This window comes from Dermacentor andersoni, chromosome 2, assembly GCF_023375885.2.
Source record: "Dermacentor andersoni chromosome 2, qqDerAnde1_hic_scaffold, whole genome shotgun sequence".
In the NCBI taxonomy this organism is placed as follows: Eukaryota; Metazoa; Arthropoda; class Arachnida; order Ixodida; family Ixodidae; genus Dermacentor; species Dermacentor andersoni.
Window position 1 is genome coordinate 77,554,060 of NC_092815.1, and position 19,581 is coordinate 77,573,640.

Sequence of the window (19,581 nt, forward strand, 5' to 3'; positions counted from 1 at the left end):
TCATGTTACCTAGCTGGCTCGAGGTTTATCATTGAAACGGATCACTGCCCTCTCCAATGGCTGCAGACCATCTCTCCCAAAAATGGCCGCCTCCTGCGCTGGAGCCTCGCTTTGCAACAATATTCCTTTGAGGTGCGTTACAAAAAGGGGAGTCTCAACGGTAACGCCGATGGCTTAAGTCGAAGCCCCTAACGTGGGAATCAGCCTCAAAATTGCTTGTTACTGATGTTTTTCTTCCTGAGGCAGGATTTTTTTTAACTTATTGCTTTTGTGTAGTGTTTCAAAGTGATGATGTGCTTTTTAGTGCAATTTTTCCGATTTGTGGACGCGTTCTGAGTGCTGCTAAACTACTGTAAGGAACTAGGCAGCAGTATAAAAGGGGAAAGAGCCTGGCAGGGCTTAGTGAGGGTTGTGCCGTGCTTGCTAACTGAGCGGTTGACTTTTGGCGTGGTTCTAACGCTTGCCGGAAACGAGAACAAAAATGTCAACTCTCCCGAAGTCACTTTGCAGTGTCCTGTGTGCACCTGAACGTGAGAACGAGGCCTTCTCTGTGCGCTGCGCTCAAGAAACGCCCAAGGACGCCCAACTTCGGTTATGAGCATCATCGAGCGACATCCCTCCGGACAGCGGATGCAGTCCCCTGACCATCGGGATCTCCTTCCCCCGGCGGGGCGGTCTGTTACGTTTCGCCTACAACGCGCGGTAATGCCGGCGCGGATGCAACGGACGCCGGGGCTTTGTTCAAAGCGGCGGACATTTTGGCCCGTCCGACGCCGCCGCAACGCCTACCCGCCAAGCGTGCCCAGGCGTGTTTCAGTGCCACGTGTCTTCGTGTGTGCGTGTGTGTGTGTGTGCCCTCGCTTGTCAAAGCGCGGCAGCCGGGGAGCGGAGTTCCCCGAATGAGGAGCCTGGAGGTCTCTCGGCTCAACTGTTCGCGCCGTCGTGTGGGTGAGGGTTGGCGATGCGTCACTACACTCGGTTCAGCAGGTCTCTCGGCCCGACAGTTCGCGCCGTCGTGGGCTCCTGCTGCGCCGTCCCGTGACCTTCATCCCGTGACCTTCCCTCCTTCCCTTTTGGACCGCGACGCCGGGAGTATAAGAGCAGCTGCCCCCGGACGCCAAGAGGGAGGCTCCGATTTGTACTGCTGAGTTACGTGCTCTCCCGTCTCTCCACTTCGGTCGAACTGACCGGCCGCTCTTTTGCTATGTTAGAATAAACAAGTTGTTCTGTTACCAGTCTTCTCATGCTTTGCCGGGACCTTCGGATGCTTCCAGTGCCCCAGGCCGCCAGGCCAACGCTACCCTTGGGGCTTGCGACCCATTGGCAATAACGGGCGTCATCACCGAGTCCCCAACAACTCGTGCCAGCGGTACGATTACAACAAACTTTAACAATTTGGAGTCACAATTTGAATGCTTTGCACTGGAACAGAAATCAACACCATAGTCCCAAAAGTGAAAGCCTAACATTGCAAGATGCTCTAAACACCACTGTAATGTGCCAGAAAATAGAAAAGTGTCCGAAAACATCTTACAAGAGAGACATCTGGATCCGGCACAGTTACAATCTCTGCTGGTAGGCTGGCTTGGCATGGGTCATCTCCATCCTAGGTGTAACACAGCAAAGAATGGCAGTTAATGCCCTTGCCCTTGCATTATTCTGCTTGTTTTTGCGATTAACATGTATCTGCCTTGGCAGGAAACAAAGATAGCATAAGAACAGGCAACTGATAGCAACCATAATGAAAACTATGGACTGCATATACAAGGAATAACGAAGGCAAAGGCATATGGCATTAGATTCCTTTTTTTGAAACTGTTTTGAGTACATCTATTTTACCACATTATTTCTTCTTCATGGTTTGACCATGTCCCGTCCTTCCATCTTGAAAGTGCCAATGATAAGCTAGATCAGAAAGCTTACCAGATTACGACTCCAATAATCTCACACACTTGTAAAATGTCCCTAAAGCTTCTGTGAGCCAACATGCAGCTGCGAAACCAAATAAGTCAAGTCACAGCACAGGTACCTCACCCACCTTTTCAAAATAGATGACGGTGTACTCTTGGTCACGGAACACAACTCTGGGGAACTCAATCATGAGAAACATTTGGTTGGAACTCGACTTTTCCTTGCTGTTCACCACTTCAATCTCACGGAAGGTCAGCCTGTCCAGCCAGTCAACCTTAAGCAGGCGGCCATTGCGGTGCTTTTTGCTCAGCTGAAAGGTGCACAGAACAAGTGCATGGGTGGCGCAGGGGAGTGACAACCAGGACATAGGCATACAAATTGAATGCTGCCATGCAAGCCTATGTGTAAAGTGCACACGCCAACCCCAAGTCTCTCCAATTTATTTTTTTATCAGCTCATTGTAACTGAGCACCACCTGGACCCAAAGCAGAGGTGGGCGCTACAGAGCAAATGCATATAAATATGGCTAATTTAGACCATACTTCGTGCTGCCACAGACATTCCGCCTCTTTGAGTCAGCTGCTCTGCACAGCTTGTCATCAAACAAAAGATCTTGACCGTAAACAGCTTTCCCACCCATTTATTGAAGTAGGGGAAGTGCAAGCAAGGAAGAGATGGTCATTTACACTTTATTTTATGTGTCCAAGAAAATTAGGAAATTGTACACTAGCATAATTCCTTTACAGTAAATTTCTCAAAAAAGATCTGGTCACTGGAAAATCCTACACATTCCCAAAACACAGAACAGCCTTTTCTTTACAGAACTCTCCTGATGAATCATATAAAGAATGACAAAGCATGAAGAACTGTCCAACCAATCACTCAACTGTGGACATAACACTTTTGTGTACTTCTCTCCTTACCTTCACCAGCCTTGTCATCTGTTCCTTGGAGCCAAAAGCCTTGCCTGGAGTCTGCGTCTTGCTGCTGCCATCTGCCTCGTAGCCAAGCCAGAGACGCAAGTCGTGGATGCCTTGACGCATTGCCCTGGCACAAATTGAGCAGGTTAAATTTGCAGCCATATATGCCAACAAGTGTTTGCTAATTAATTACCTGACAACAAAAGAGCCATTAGCCATTCTATAGTTATGAGTGAGCTCAGCTCATCCATACCAAGTCTACAAATTATTTGTAAAGGTCTTGCTCATCTGGGCTCATTATGGAATGTTCCATATTGTCACACTGGCTATGGTCGGCAAATGCTCCAAAACAAACTTCCACGTCTACTAAATGAGTTTAATAAAAAACAAATCGATATTCGCGAAGCAACATTATCTGACTTGTACACATTCTTTCTAGCCTAACATTGACCACTAGAGCTGTTTACGATTGCTATTTAATTATATTGTTTCAATGTCACTATTACTAACCGTACATTGTTATGAAATGTGCTGTCATTCGATGCTGAGGTGAAGTAAAGTATGTTAACGCATGTTGCCCTACGTAGGACAGTAACTAATGTGTTTAATTTTATGGTTTTGTCAAGGTTTATGGCAATGTTGTGCTTAATATGATGGTTTTGCAAAAGTGTACGACCATGTGAACAGGACGTGTGTGCCTCTGCTGTTGTCTTTGCCAGCGTGGGGGCGAAGGACTCCCTCAAGCCATCCTTGAATGGCTTTTCCCTTCGCCTCCCATCACATGTATATGTGATAAACCAATAAAGAATCAATCAATCAATCCTGCCAGTTTAACAATTTCGATGAGATAGGTGCTTGTGGAATACACACTCTAGGTAAGCTTGTATATCTCATTGTAATGAACTAGTTGAGGGTTTAAAAGGAGTGCTAAAGGCAAATATGAAGTCAGTATGCCTGATTGCTTATATGGAATGTCATATCTATTCGAACATATGGTAAGGTTCTTTCCCACTACCTGTCTTATATAAGAGGCTGATAGATTCAGTTACTGCTTCAATATGGCAGCAGCAGCGCCACATTTCCAGCTATACAAATTTTAGATGGCAGCACCAATTGTAGCAACTAATAAACATTAACAGGTGAGGCAGAACCGTATTTTCGTGTGTATAAGCTGCATCGAGAATTTGAAAAATTTAGCAGTAAAGGCAGGATTCGGGTTTTATCCAAGTTTCCCCTTGAGGTGTGAAGTCTCAGCAACGTGAATTTCGCCTTGTATGGCTTCACGGTGGCGTGGCAGGCGCTCCCACCAAACCACACCTCAAAAGAAAGGGAATTTTTTTACCAATCCAGTATTGTTTCCAAGAAAGGGGGGGGGGAGGGTGCAGAGGACTTGGTTGTTCAGTATTTCAGGCAATACCCGCCGAACCTGAATCGTCCGTCGGCTACTCTGCCTTGTCTGCTTACCTAAGTTCTTTCTCTTGGTTCTCCTAACTGCACCTTTAATTAATTAATTAATTTAATTCTAGGGTTTTACATGCCAAAACTATGATTTGATTATGAGGCATGCCGCAGTGGAGGACTCTGGAATAATTCTGACCATCATGGGATCTTTAACGTGCTCCCAATACGCGAGACACAGGCGTTTTCTTGCGTTTCACACCATCGAAATGCAGCCATGACGGCTTGAATTTGGTCCCGCAACCTCGTGCTTAGCAGCGCAACACCATAGCCGCTAAGCCACCACGGCTGGTAACTGCACCCTTGCCTCATAATTGCGACCGTCTCATAGTAATAGAATAAATATGGTATTTAAGAATGCCACTTTTAAAGCTTGAGTTCTCTGTAATATTTTATGTCAATAATGTACAAGTAAATAGCAAGTTCAATGCTTTTCTTGAATTTCTTGCAGTAGAGAAACATCCGGAAAATGGACCTCTCGGCAGCATCCCCTTCTGTACGCAAAGACTAACCAAACCAACAAATATAGGCACCTTTAAAGAATATTGAGACACACACCTCTTCTAACAGCCCTCTAACAAAGTCAGACGATTCTCAAGTTCACCTCAGCTACAGGATGTGCACCTAAAGTGTCATGATGCGGCTGAACACCTCTTGTACCCCTGTAGTGGTTCAATCTATTGTGGTGGCATCCCGCTGCTGAAGGGGTTCAATTCCCAGACATATTGGAAAAGGGATGAAATGCAAACACACTCATGTACTTAAATCTTGGACGCACATTACACACCCAATGTGGTCAAAATTGTTACAATGGCATTCACTACATATATCACACAAAAAAAGCCTTCAAGTTTGCAGCTTTCTAACGCAAAACCCAAACAATTATTTGCAGCCCTTTGCCACACTAAAGTGCTGCATGACATTATGTCTTGCAAAAGCAAAAGCATCAGCCACTCCAGATTGGTCCCTCCAAATAAGATTCACAGGTCTGATGACAGTCCTGTCCGTGGCCAGTAAATTATCGAATATTAAAGCTGAATAAAAAGGCATCTCGCATTAGGGGGGGCCCTGCATCTAAGAACTTTTTTTTATTATTTCTTGGTAGATATTGATGAGACTTGCTGAGTTTATGTATTTCTGTGTGCTAATTTAAAATATACATTCAGTTTATTTTTTTGCATCGTAAATATATTTCATAAAAGTAAATATACATATATATAATTTGCTTGGAGGTGGGCTATTTACTAAACTGTATATGGGGTAATAAATATTGACATATAGAAATGACCTTGAGCGATTGCAGTATACAATGGCATGAAAATGAATGATCTAGAGTAATTGGAACCAAAGTTACAACATGCCAAACAATTTAAAGTATGAACCCATAGTAACACTCAAGACAAGTTATTACTTTTGAAAATTTGTCATAATATTTGTCTGATATAAGCCTACTTCAATTTCTATTCGTCTACCTTTCTGACAAAATAACATTTATCGCAATAGGATAAGTAGAATCAGAAAGATCATTGCTAAGAAATGATGACACTGTCAGAAATGCTGCTCTGAGAAAAAGAGGAAAAACATTTCATAACCTGTTCATGGTGATTACGGAAAAGGCTAAATCATTCAAGGATGACATAAGGATCCAATCAAGCAAAAGTAAGTGCTCGACGCCAACCAGGGGCCAAGGGGCAAAAAGAGACACTTGGGCCAGTTTTCAGCTCCAAAAAACAGGGTCTACACTCAATGCAAGAACTGTCAGAAAAGATTCACATGTGAACTGAAACTGGCTATGCACTTGGTTCCTATAATTTACCAGGTACAATCAAGCTTTTTAATGATCAACTTAACCACCCAGCCAAAACAATAATTTTACACATGCAATAAAACATCAGATCATTGACTTACCCATACTTTCCAAATATTGCAACTGTGGTGCCCCCTACAGGAATGCTTTTGCGGGGACCATACACATCCCATACTGTCAACGCCAGCACAGCATTACGTGGGAGGTCGCTGAACTTCAAAGGAAGCTTGAGCCACTCGTTCCAGCTGCGCACAGATAAAGAAAATAAGATAAGAACATTAGTGACATAAGTCAACTTTGTTCAATGCTAATGAACTCCACTAGTAGAAGCAGCAGCTTTAAATGCGATGTATTTCTTTGCCTAGTCGGAGCCAAGGTCACAACACGGTCATGCTGACACAATAACATTTCGATGACATGTGGTCTCCGAAAAATGTGGCCTGAACCCAGAGATAGCGCAGTCTAAAAATGTGGGCACAGTGCAAATTAAGGTAGTCAATTGACTGGTATCAAACATAGTGCAAACGAACATTGGATATAGTGCAAATTAGGGCGACTAGACTGGCCAGTATCGGACACAGTGCAAACAAACATCAGATATAGTGCGCATTAAGGTGGCCCGATTGACCGGTACAGGACATCGTCATCTTTCTGCTGCTTTTATTCTGTTGCTGTCACTGTGTTATATCGCCGTCATCACACAGTCTTTGAGCCATCAACATCAGTCCATCGTGGTTGTTCCATTGTTATTTTTTTTAGCAATTCCACTGCCGCCACTCCATTGTTGCGATTTCGCTTTTGTCATGCCTTTATCATCATACCACTGTCATCACGCCATAGTCGCTATACTATTATAATTAATTTAGCATCATCACCCCACTGTCGCCATGTCGTTGTTGTCATAGATCCTCATATCATCATACCATGTCCAATCGGCATCAATACAGCATGGACATCATGTTGTCTTCGCATCGTCAGCCTTACACCATCGTCGTCACTCCTCATGGTCATCAGGTAGTCACTGTCACACCATTGTCGCTACTCCAGCCAGCATTGTTATCCCACGGTCGTCATGCTTCTTCATCACGAGAAGACTCCCTAGTTCTTGGGCATTCTATGTGGCCAAGCACGACAGAATTGCACTTGCTTGGGCTCTTTTGCATGAAGCAGCAAGAGGACGAATATGGCCAAACAGTGGTTCCCCCATTACATGGAAGTGTTTGCCATCACCCTAAGCATCATGAACCGAGTTACCGCTATGGGATGTGGTGGCGTCACCAAACACGTGTTCCCCAAAGGGGTCGATCTTGCCACTTGCAAGTACGTCTCGTACTTCAGTATGCATAGGCAGCTACCATCTATAATGGGTAGCATCCATGCAGTTGAAGAAACATCAAACAAAGCACTTAAGAAGAACCTTTTGCTTGTGGACTACTCCAATGCCATTCTATTCAAATACATGTAAAATACTGAAATGATATTATGGGACAGCCCCTGAACCAATTTGAATGGAATTTGTTGTGTTTGAAAAAGAAAGTTAAATTCTAATAACTGCAGAAGCAGAATTTTGATTTAGGATCTGGCATGTTTTACAGAATTAACTAAATATCAGTAAGTTTTAAAAAATATAAGCACGACGTTTACAAATCTGCAACTCTGAAAAAAGAAAGAGAAAGAAGAAGAACAAACATATGTAGCAGTTCTGAAAACTGCATCTGCTAGATTCTAAAGCAGACAAATTTTGCTATATTAATTTACAGCTTATGTGAATATTTTACACTATTTACAAGGGTTCTCCAAAAGTCCTACTAACATAATGGTATATTTCAGAACAGTGTATAATACATTAATTTTGTCTAGTTTAGATGTGTTATTATGTGCTGTTTACAAAATTGTGATGTTTTTCACTGCTTAGTTACAGAGCCGTAAACTTCATAGTTTCATATTTCTCTTTCTTTTTCAAATTTCGGGATTTCTAGCAATATTTATTAATAACTTATTGGGTAAAATAAGAAATCCACTTGCTACAGTCACTAGATTTTAACTTTCTTTTAGATGCAACGAACCTCATCAAAGTCGGTGTTGTAGTTACTGAAGAAAGCAATAATCATCAAGGATAATTTCTGCCTCAATATTTTTTTGTTCTTTAACAAGCATCAGTCTTTCTCTAACACTCGAAAACAATAAATAAAATTGAATGCTTTTCTATTTACATGAAATAACCAATATGTTGTTCAGTAATCGACAGAAAGAAGGTGGTAGACATAATTAAAGAGTAAGTAAGAAAGGGTTAGAGAACAGACATTCACTCACAATGTTGTGGTCAAAATTAAGAAACTAAATTTGAGTGGGTGAATGCGTCGCTCACACTATGTTGTGCACCATGCAGAGAAGGTCCTTCTTGTCCTTGGCTTGGTGTTTCATACCAGCAGCGCCCAAGCTGGTGCGTCTATTTCCCCTGATAGATTAGTGTTTGGCGCTCTTAGCTATCAGATGCTAGGACCCATCTGATACCATGCCCCAGTAGCAAAGTGAATCTGTCTGTTGTGAACCTAGCTCAGAGCCATGTGCGACTTAGAAGACTTTGCAGGTGCTTTCTCCTCTAGAAGGCAAATGCCAACCCAATGCCGTGCTCTTTGGATTGTACCTGTTGTGTACAGATCTCAGGAATAAAACATTGTTGGTTTAAGTTCAGAGCATTATTTTGCCATGACTTGGCAAAGCTGGCCTACCAAGCACTCGCCCAACCCAAACTTGAATTCGCACCGTCCGCCTGGCACCCATCTCAAGTATACCTCACTGCCGAACTCGAGACGATCCAGAACCGTGCGGCCCGATTTATCACATCTAAATATTCAAAAGAAACTAGCATCACTGCACTCAAACGATCAATCTCCCTCCCCACACTTCAGTCGTGTTGCATCATCTCACATCTTTGCCTGCTGCACAGTTTTTACTATCGCCCAGAATCAAGACCCTCCCTGCCAACACTACCGATCTGAACTTCCAGTCAGCTTAGCCACAGTCACCCCATAGCCAGTATCAAAAGCCGTACTCAAGCAATGAGCAGCTGACTTTTCTCCGATGCAATAATCCTCTGGAATGCCCTACCAACTGACATAGTTTTGTCCGGTGATCAGAAATCATTTCACGCAAAACTCGCCACTCATCTTCAGAACACATGAATATTTCGCCGACTTCACCATGTATCACACATTCACTTTGATCTGCGTGCATTGCTGCACATGCATTGTTTTCTGTATGTTTCCATTCTCCTACTAATCCCTTGTCTATATTTATTCCGTTGAGCCCTCCACGTTTGTAGTGTTTGTGTTCATTGTGCTTGAATTTCTATTATGCATTGTTCTACATGAATTGTAGCCCCTCCTTATGTGATGCCCTCGGGCCTTTAAGGATGAAATAAATTAAACTTTTTAACTTCCATTCTCTCCGCTCTTCATCAGTGTCTCACATGGAACTGCGCCCTTACTATTACCAGATCAGTCACTCGGCCTGGCAGGTGACAAGAAAGCGATAGAGTTAGAGGAAAAGAATTCTTACAAAATGTGGCCACTGAAATTGTCTCCACATCCTGCCAGTGAGTGAATGAACCACCCATGACACACCTTTTGCATGTTGCAGAGTCAGAGATTAACTACACATCTCTCTTTACAGGCAATATCCAGTCAGTACACGGCATGCTAGACAGTAATGCCCACAGCTTCCACATAATGGATTTCCAAGAAGTTTTGCATTAATCAGGATAAAGAGAATAGAAGAGAACTAGAAGGAACCCATGAACCTAATGGACAATCATGGGCTCTATTTCGATGGCAATGATGATGATAATGATGATAATCTTCCTCTCAAATGCTTACTTCCAGCGTGTTGTGAAGGGCTTGTACGAGGTCTGGACAGGTAGGGCCAGTGGTTTGCCACCAGAGAAGACCTGACAGGAGACAACAAGATCTGACCGGTTCTCATCATAGAGGCTTGAGTGCCTCAGCATAGGGTCACTGAGGAGGGCTTGATGGCTGGGCTTTTCTCTTGTGCCTTCAAGCGTACCCCTGAAAAAAATTAAGCGCAGGCAACGCCCCATAAATGACCCAAAACCTTAAAACAAGCTGTTTGGAAAAATTCTAAAGTGTCATTTCGCAATGTAAAGATGTGAAAAGACAGTATTGGATGTTCCAACTTTCATTCAACTGAAGCCAATGGTTTAAACTACAAATGTGGTGTCTAGAGGTTTAATAAACCCTTTGCATAGTTTTTAGCATGCATCACTGAGGCAGTAAGGGTCGGTGTTAAAATTACACATATGAATGTGGGTAGCCAGAGTGTGGAGGCAGCCATCTGTTACGTGCCTAATCACTGCACTTTTCATATAACCTAGCTTTCAACTTGTAGGTAAGGCTACAATTTTACAGTAACGGTAATTGGAAATTATTTTTTCCACATGAATGATACCTGGAAGAAAAAAAAATTGTTGTCCATAGGACAGTAGCACAGTGTTACTGTCAGGTGGACGACAATTTTTCCCTTCCTGCAACTTCCTCCACATCGCAGATTTCTGCAAGACTAATTTTCCACAAACAAGAAAGACCCTGTTAGCATTCTCAACATCCAATAATGAGCACGTCAATAAAGGTATAGCAAGCAAGCAAGCAAGCAAGCAAATACTACTACAACACTGAAAGAAACAACCAGGCAGGCACTCTCTGGGTGACAACAGAGTGAGTGAATGCTGCAAGCAGCAGTTATAAGCTAAGAAATTAGACGGTAATGTTTACTTATCTGTCATGCTTTGGCTCTGGCCCAGCACAACATAAGATCTGTGAGCCGATATACCTGCGGTCAGACCTACAACCATACAGCTTCAAGCCATGCATTCTAACCGCCATGCCATTGCCCACTTTGCTCAAGCAAACAAATCCTACTGGCAGTACAAAATCATCCTTGCACTTCAGAAAATGCCCTGAATGTAAAAAATTAGCAATGTTGTGAAATTCAAGTGCATACTTGCGCAAAGTAATGATTGTGTGAGGGATACAAAAAGGAATCCTGCTTGGTTTTTGCAAGAAATTATATTGGATATAATGTAGAGTTTAAATTTTACATGGAAGTCAAAGGGTCATGTAGAAGGGTCATTTTGGAAAAGTCCTGGATATACTTGTGTAGTTTAAGAGGAAGCTTTAGCTCGGGCCCAACTCCGACGCGGCCTATTCAAATACATGTAAAACGCCAAAAAGTCTTTCTGAGATAACCCCTGGACCGATTTTAATGAAATTTGCTGCATTTGAGAGAGAAAATTAAATTCTAGTAACTGTTGGAAGCGGAATTTCGATTTAGGGCTTGAATTTTCTTAAAACGATTTTGAAATATTTGACCGTTTGAAAAAAATAGAAGCACGAAGTTTACAAATTCATAGCTCTGCATCAAGAACTGATATCACGGCTCTGTAAACGGCATCCATTAGATCATTCAAAGCGGACAAATTCGATATGTCATTTTACGTCTTACATGAATTTGTTACGTTGGTTACAACGGTTTTGCAAAAGTTGTATTTCCCTATGATTAATTTTCTTTTATATTCATGTGTAACATATCAATTTTGTCCCCTTTAGATGTACTATTAGATGCAATTCACAGAATTGTATTACCATTTATAGTGTTTGAGTTACAGAGTTGTAAACTTGATAGTTTCGTTCTTTGAAAATTTTCAATTTTTGCCAATTTTTAATAAAAAATTGACGACCTAACTCAAAAATTCGAAACCAACAGTCACTAGATTTTAAGTTTGCCTTTTGAATGCAACAAACCTCGTCAAATTTGGTGCAGTGGTTGCCGAGAAAAACGAATTCTCCTTTCACATGTATTTAGATAGGAGCACTCGAGCTAAAGCTTCCTCTTAACAAGAGACATCAAATTATCCACATTTGACACAAGGAAGATCTCCAAAGATGCATAGAACTATAGATAGTAGACGAATGAGAAGGAATGTATGTTTTTGGGTATGGTGTCCATGATAAAGCACAAAGAATAAGTGTTAGGCTCCATATGACAATTTTTAGCACAGTGCAGCACGAGCAGTTTTCAGGAGTTTTTCAGGTAGCACTGGAATTCTCGCGAACATTTCCAGGGTACTAGGAGGGATGCTAAAAATCATGTGGGAGTCTCTCAACATATCAAAGTGTCGACAGCTTATAAGTAAACTCCGGTAATAGCTTCAGGTGAGGTAGCCAGAACAGAGGCTAGCATGTGCATCTAAAACCATAGCCATTAAGTACTTCTCTTATTCATGTGCCCAATTCTGATTATAGGAATTTCCAGACACAAATGGTTAATGGTAGCATGGCCATGCCATTACTGTTGGACTCAGTCACCCATCAATTCAAGTAATAGACCACCAAAGAAATAAAAGACTTTATAACAAGAGAGAATGAATCCTTCGTCTTGGAAATACAGCACCAATGAATGGCACCACAAGAATGGAAGGCAAAACACAGATGCAGTGCTTTTTTTAATATGAAAGATAACCAACACACCCAATTATTACTTTGTTCAATGACTGCTTACAGCAATTGCATATAATACTGCATACCACCCCCTCCCTCCCCCTTACCTCCTTGCATGAAAGCCGGTGAGAGGAAATTGAGAATATGCTGTGCAGACACTCAGGAATCTGCTCTGCAGTTTAAAAAGCAAGATAGCACCACCAATAGCTAAATTACTACCTAGAGAATACCATGATGACAGTGTATTTCACTGTATGCATAGCACTTTAAGAGTACTCATGCACTCTGATTAGTTCTTCAAGAGAGTGAAATGTACAGTAAACAAGTCTGTTGCTGTGTGGTTAATTACTGAGCACAAATTCACAATGAACATGGCGCCTATCAATATAAAAGATAAAGTGCAAGTTGAAACTAATGACAAGCACAGGAAGCCACAATAATCCAGCTTTATCAATAGTGGTAGTAAAAGCAAACAGCTTATCTTGTACTCAGAAGTACGTGCAGGCATGAAATGCTATTTATCAAGTCGACCACATGTGTGTCATCTGCCATAATCTAAATCATGCCTACCAATCTGCTGCAAATCTCGCACATGACTTGGTTTCAATGGAATCATCTCTGCACATACCACATAGCTTCATGAAATGAGACTTCAGTACATCTCTCCAGTTCTGTCGCACATAATATGCATATAGCATAATATGCTATGTGTGTGTGTGTATATATAGGCTTCCCTTCCTCTTCCCCCTTTGATCAACAACATCCTTAGCCTTCGCAACAATACTGAGTTTGGTGATAAATATTTGTTCTACAATTCCTCTTCATGAACAGAAGAATTATAGCGCTCCCCTAGTGAATGCAATGTACTTCGTATACAGCAGGAATTTGCTGACACAACTGCTTGTGGCTTAACCTAACAGTAACAGGTAGATCAAAGAATCAAGAAAGTGAAGGTCGATTCTTGGTATAACGAGTTGTGCAGAATTCACTTTGCTCTGCCCTACTGCTTTGTATCCAGTGAAAGGCACTGTTCAGCGAGAATCAGAGACTGGCAAGAACAATGGGACCATGTATCACTAACACAGCTGTTGCTGCGCCATAAATGCATACAAAGCCAAAGACACTCAGCGAGAAAAACAGAGATCTGAGGTATGCACATTAGCACAGCTTACTTTCACAACTGACTTCACCATGCTAATCATGAAGAGAGTAGAAGCAAAACTACTCAAAGCTTTTTTTATACAATGAATGTGCTAGACCAGATCGGACCATTAATATCTGTTGCTTGTTTTGTCATGACGTGCACCACATGGCAAAGCGATTGCACCTGTAGATCACATACATGACCGATATCTTGATTTACCTACACTGTGCAACTGTATGCAGAATACAGAGCGTGCTTGTAAAACTTCTGGTCTTTTGCAATAATTTGCAATAATTAATGCTCGTCAAACTGACTTTCCTTTCTTAGTTTTTGTTGGTTTGTTTTTACTGCATTCATTATGAAATCACTGATGTGTCCTGGTCTCTACTGGCTTTAAGAATGGGCAGTACCGCGGGTGCATTTTCTAAGAAAAGTAATAGACCCTCTTCACATTCCAAACTGCTCTACATTCTAGACAGCAATGCTGTCATTTGTTTCTTTGAGGTGTCACTGAGAAACAGAATAATGCCATAAACTACTAACAGCAGCGATGACAACTGCTATGTCAAACAAAACAAAATCAAACCACGTATTGTTTACTCAAGTTGACAAGTCAGGTTAGTCAGAAAGGCAGAAGTTTGCTCTTAGCTTTGAAACACAGCCGCTGTTGTATTTTTAATAATGCTTCAAGGACAGTGCCAAGCAATATAAAAAGAATCTGCGCATTATGCCCTATGCACCGAAGCCACATGATGCTCATTGTCTAATAACTTATCAGGCTGGTACATCTGGATGCCCATTATTAAACCGACGCACCCAATCCACAACGAAGGTCTGAATGATTAGCGCACGCGCGTTAAGTCAACGTGCTTCAGCTATAACTGTGGATATGACAAAGAGTGGCATGCGTGCTTGCCACGCTCCGCAAACGACCATTCTTATCAAGTTTCCCTCCCCCAACAAAAGATAAACAGAACGGGAGGAGGAGCTATCAACAGACGCCCTCTCTAAGACTAGCATCCAGCGAAGGTGAGGCAAGACCGACCTTTAAGCCAACGTTTCACTAGTTAGACCGTTTCACTAATTAAGCAACTGTACCAAAGCGAGAAAGACAACATTCAGAATAACTGCTGCAACTTGTAATTTCGAAAGCACCGGTTCGAAAAACGTTCACGAAGATGCGAGCGCGAACTTTACGTAGACCGGCAGCACAGAATCGCAACAAGTGGCCCAAGCTTGCTGACAGTCGACACGGCCGTCAAGGGTGTGCAGCTGCGACAACACACAAAAGAGAACAGCGAGACGCAGGTGTTGTGAAAGGCCTGTCATCAGCCTCGGCAGAGGATTGTCCGAACGCCGCGCTTTGAAACAAGCCTGATGTTTGCGCCACAATCGAAAAGGACTGCACAAAATGCTCGCACTTGTGTGACGTAGACGAAAACAGAGTGAAAGTTGACCGTCTGCAAACGTTAATTGAAAGGACCGCAATGAACAGCTGATAGCAGCTGGCTTCCAACACACCCTTCGATAAACCCCCACCAGCACATGAAACCACGCTACCCAGAACTAGCTTACGATCAAATAGCGACTAAGCATAGTCATGCGCTTGTACTTACACTTTAATTTTAAAATTTGTGTCCAAGTCACAGCTGTAAATATGCCGAAAAGTCTGGAGCGACTCCGAATCGTCTGAGTACGCCGCCATGTTTTAGGATGCAGCCCCGCAGCGAGTATAAACACAGTTGTAATATACAATGAACAAGACAATATTACTCGCTCATAAAACATAAAATATATATTGTGTGAAATTTTATTTTTGTATTTTGGCTTTATGTGATGATATCTGACACTATTATTTTGCTGCGGAGCTTTTGCCATGAAGTAAACACGAAAGCGAAGCAGCCGACATTCAAGACGAGGAAACGAAACAGCCAGTGTGTTTGATAACCAACGTATCAACTGGGCGCAAATTTCGCTTTGAACGCACTTGTCAACGAACTGCGTTTGCATTACCTGACTGTACGGAAAGGTCTGTTAATGCCGTGATAGGAGGTATCAGGGTGCTTTCACACAGCGAAAGCTATCAAGATACGTCGTGCCGGCACGGCCTTTCTTCAAGTCATCAAGGAAGGTGTGTGATGGCTCTCAAAGGAATCCGAGTCCTCGAGATGGCAGGGCTGGCTCCGGCCCCTTTCTGCGGCATGGTGCTACGTGACTTTGGTGCTTCCGTTGTTCGAATTGACAGGGTAGGGTTTACTGGCACAAATGCGCACGATTTTGCGCACGTCGACAATTTTTTGTTATGTGATCTGCTTTCTGTTTTATTTTCAGCCGAAACCGCAGTTCGATGCAGATCGTCTGTGTAGGGGCAAGCAATCTATCGTGATCGACCTCAGGGAGAAGAAAGGGGTTGCTCTGCTGCAAAAGATGGCCAACAACTCTGACGTTCTACTTGAGTGCTACCGTCCAGGTAGTAATTGCGAAATTTTCTTGCCTGTGCGGAATATCTGCGATTGATCATCGAGTACTGAACGTGCCTGCAGTCCTGCATGCAGTCGTATAATATTGGTTTAATCATGAGCTGCATGTCAAGCTTGCACGTCATGCTCTGACTCGATCCTCGATCTGTGTTGCGAAAATCCTGCCTCACATGTACACCCGGGAGCAAAAGTATACCTACCAGGGATTGCGCGATAAAGCTCATTTTCTCATCTGCCTATGAATGCAATTTGAAATTAAAGACTGCAGTTCAAACTTGGCATTGGGAATTTTCCAGTACACTCGTCAATATTTTCGGTGACCCTGTGGTCCGTATACTTTTGCTCGCGGGTGTACGTACGCTTTGCGACCGCTGTGGCAGTTTGTGTCTGGACCTCTAGACTGCACACGTCCGGAAGGCAGTTAGTTGACGGCGCGTATTTCCCGTACCATATCGCTTTGTGCCTGATGCGCCTTGTGAAGCTACATAGCCCGTGATCTACCGCAAGCTGTACGCACTTAAAACCTTAACACCGCGCATATGTCGAGTGACAACAAAGAAGGAAAAATTAAATTAAATTATGGGGCCTTACGTGCCAAAACCAGTACACGGGTGTTTTCGCATTTCGCCCCCATCGAAATGCAGCCGCCGTGGCCGTGATGCGATCCCGCGACCTCGTGCTTAGCAAGAAAGAAGGAAGTTGGTTGGTGTTGCGCAGCTTTTCCCGAAAACCGCCGCTTGAGCTGGAGCAGAAATCAAAACAGGCGCACGCTAGTTTGACGTCGTACGGTGGAAGTATAAGCTGGTGTTATATTTGCTTGCCTTTTAAGCGAATAAAATATTAATTTGTTGCAACCTATGTAGCGAACGACGTATTTGCTGGTATTTATTTATTTATTTATTTATTTATTTATTTACAATACTGCCAGTCTCATATCGAGACTATAGCAGGTAGGCATATGATTATACATACAATGCATGTTTTTATACCGAATGGTAAGAACATCAAAACATGTAAATGGAAATCCATCAAACAGGTTCAATGCACAATTTTACAACAATAATAATATGAATAACAAGAGCAACTCACATAAATAGTACACTTCAGCTTACATGTACGTAAAGACTATTACAGTTTGATAAAAGCAAAGAAAGAAACGAAGGAGGTAAATGTATAGCTATAGTTCAGAAAATGGGAGTTCTGACGATTATAGGTCCATAAGAACTATTTTTTCCTAACTACTTATTTCATCTTCTAATAACTTAACAAAATCAGACTGCGATACTGTGTTAGTTATAGATGCATCTAGGTTATTCCACTCGCGAACACGGGGGTAAAAGGAAGACTGAAAGGTATCGTTATTACAAAGGAAATCGTTTAGTGTATATGGAATGTGGGGAAACGCGTCCTTAAGACGATGTGGCATTCCAAATGTGTGCTTTCCATGTTTCATTTGCTTGCGAAAAAGAAGATGAAATGTTGGGAAAGCTAGGTTTTCTTGTTCGCAATATCGAAATAAACGACGTGAAATGTGCAGTCGACAGCAAAAAATGTACGGACGACGTACGCGAACCTGTGCCAAACTAGAGTTACCGTATGGAGAGAGAGAGCAAATGATAAATGAAAGGTAGGGAGGTTAACCATATAGTTACCGTACAAACTCCAAAGGGAGCCTCTATGCCAGCTAGGCATAGGGCTAGGTGTACATGCCGCTTTAGCGGCCGCAGACCAATAAACAATGACACGTTCTTTTATGTAATGCGTTAACTACGTGTTGATTTATTGTAAAATATTCATTGGAAGTTATACAGAAGTTCGCCTTGATTACTGGGCGAAGCCAACTGAGACCGGGCTTAGTTGGCACCCAGTCCATGGCGTAGCTATAGGTCATCTGGCACCCGGGGCCCATAGGTCTGCTGTACCCCCCCCCCCCCCCCCGTGTGTGTGTGTAGTCGAGGAAGGCGAGGATATCGACAATTTCCGGGTGTCTTCAGACGTATAGGACCCCCCCCCCCCCCCCCCCCTCCCCGTTGCTACGCCACTGGGGGCACGTGCCGTAAAGATCGCCCGATTATCCGGCCGATTGCCATTGCAATAAAGAAAGGCTGAAAAATGCGTTAGTGAAAGTTATCTTTGTCGTTGACAGATCTGGTTCACAATCGCATATTATGAACCATTACAGTCTAGTGTTGCCAATATATCTTCTGAAGCGCGTCACTGAAGTGTGACAAAAAAAGTATCTAATTCGCGCGCTATAACGGTGAAGTGGATTTTAAGAACGTAGGTGTTTTGAAACACTCGAATATAAGCTATAGTGTGAAGTAAATAATTTACCTAGACCTTTCATGTTGGTCTAACGTCCGTGCAGGTGAAGGAAAACAGTGAATTGTACAGCAAGGTATAGATGGCTTTAGCTTTGCCATTGTAACTAATATAGGGTAGGCAAATATTCGATGTTTCGAATGCAAATAGCTTGGGTGTAATATTTTACTTGTACACGAAAATGCACTATTCGGGTTTCTTTTTCCAATATCAAAACTAAAATATTTCGCGACAAGCGACTGTTAAAATGGGGCTATATACTGTTGTCCACATGCTGAACAAAATATAGCAAATTATAATAATCGGAAGTAAAACACCGACGAAGTTTTGAAGCAATGCAGAAACGAAGCCGGTAATGTAAGCGTTATTTTCGGTTTAACCCTCCTTGGTTTAGATCTTGGACAGGGGCGTAGCCAGGGGGGGGGGGGGGGGGGGGGCTTATGGGGCTTCAGCCCCCCCCCCGAAATTTTTTCGTGCTGTCCATTCACCGCCGACCAAAGCAAGCCCCGGCGCCGGAAATCATTCTGGATTTTGTCTAGAACGTCTTTTTCACGCTCAAAAAGCCATTTCACCGCGAAAATTGCCAACTCGGGCTAGATTTCGCGGCAACGCCCATGCACCGGGAGTCACATAACGCTAGCAGCCCCATCCGAGCACAAAATTTCAAGGACCTTTTGATGGCGAACGGGCTGGCGCGGCATCTCGCGGAGGCCGCGGAATCTACACTCTATCATGGAGTCTACGGAGCGCGTGGATGTCAATTCCGAAACTTTATGGGTATAAAGTTCTCATAAACTTTTGATGTGAAAGGTGCATTGATATTTCAAAACATGTGCTTTAGATTTTCAATTGCGGAACTTTGTAAGTTTAATGTTCCCATAAATATTTGACGCCAAAGGTGCATTAACTTTTCCAAAGTAACACATCGGGCCATACAACGAGACAAGCCAAATCAACACACTATCCGACAAGTTGCACAAAGCCCGCAGCGATGCCCGATGGGACGAAGCGTTGTGGTGGTTCA

General features: G+C 42.8%; 2 protein-coding genes across 2 annotated transcripts in view; one reads left to right on the forward strand and one right to left on the reverse strand.

Moving 5' to 3' along the window:
- Positions 1-15,483, reverse strand: part of Pi3K59F (phosphatidylinositol 3-kinase 59F) — a 45,366-nt gene extending 29,883 nt beyond the window's left edge. Inside the window, exons 1-6 of the mRNA XM_050189048.3 lie at positions 15,372-15,483; positions 9,975-10,163; positions 6,198-6,341; positions 2,835-2,958; positions 2,039-2,221; positions 1,535-1,606 (exon numbers count right to left, since the gene is read on the reverse strand). Of these exons, the coding sequence (XP_050045005.1) occupies positions 1,535-1,606; positions 2,039-2,221; positions 2,835-2,958; positions 6,198-6,341; positions 9,975-10,163; positions 15,372-15,460 (801 nt within the window). The 5' untranslated portion in view covers positions 15,461-15,483. The remainder of the gene's footprint in view (positions 1-1,534; positions 1,607-2,038; positions 2,222-2,834; positions 2,959-6,197; positions 6,342-9,974; positions 10,164-15,371) is intronic.
- Positions 15,484-15,574: 91 nt separating this feature from the next.
- Amacr (Alpha-methylacyl-CoA racemase) overlaps positions 15,575-19,581 on the forward strand; it is a 30,965-nt gene continuing 26,958 nt past the window's right edge. The window contains exons 1-2 of the mRNA XM_050189103.3: positions 15,575-16,001; positions 16,087-16,225. Of these exons, the coding sequence (XP_050045060.1) occupies positions 15,894-16,001; positions 16,087-16,225 (247 nt within the window). The 5' untranslated portion in view covers positions 15,575-15,893. The remainder of the gene's footprint in view (positions 16,002-16,086; positions 16,226-19,581) is intronic.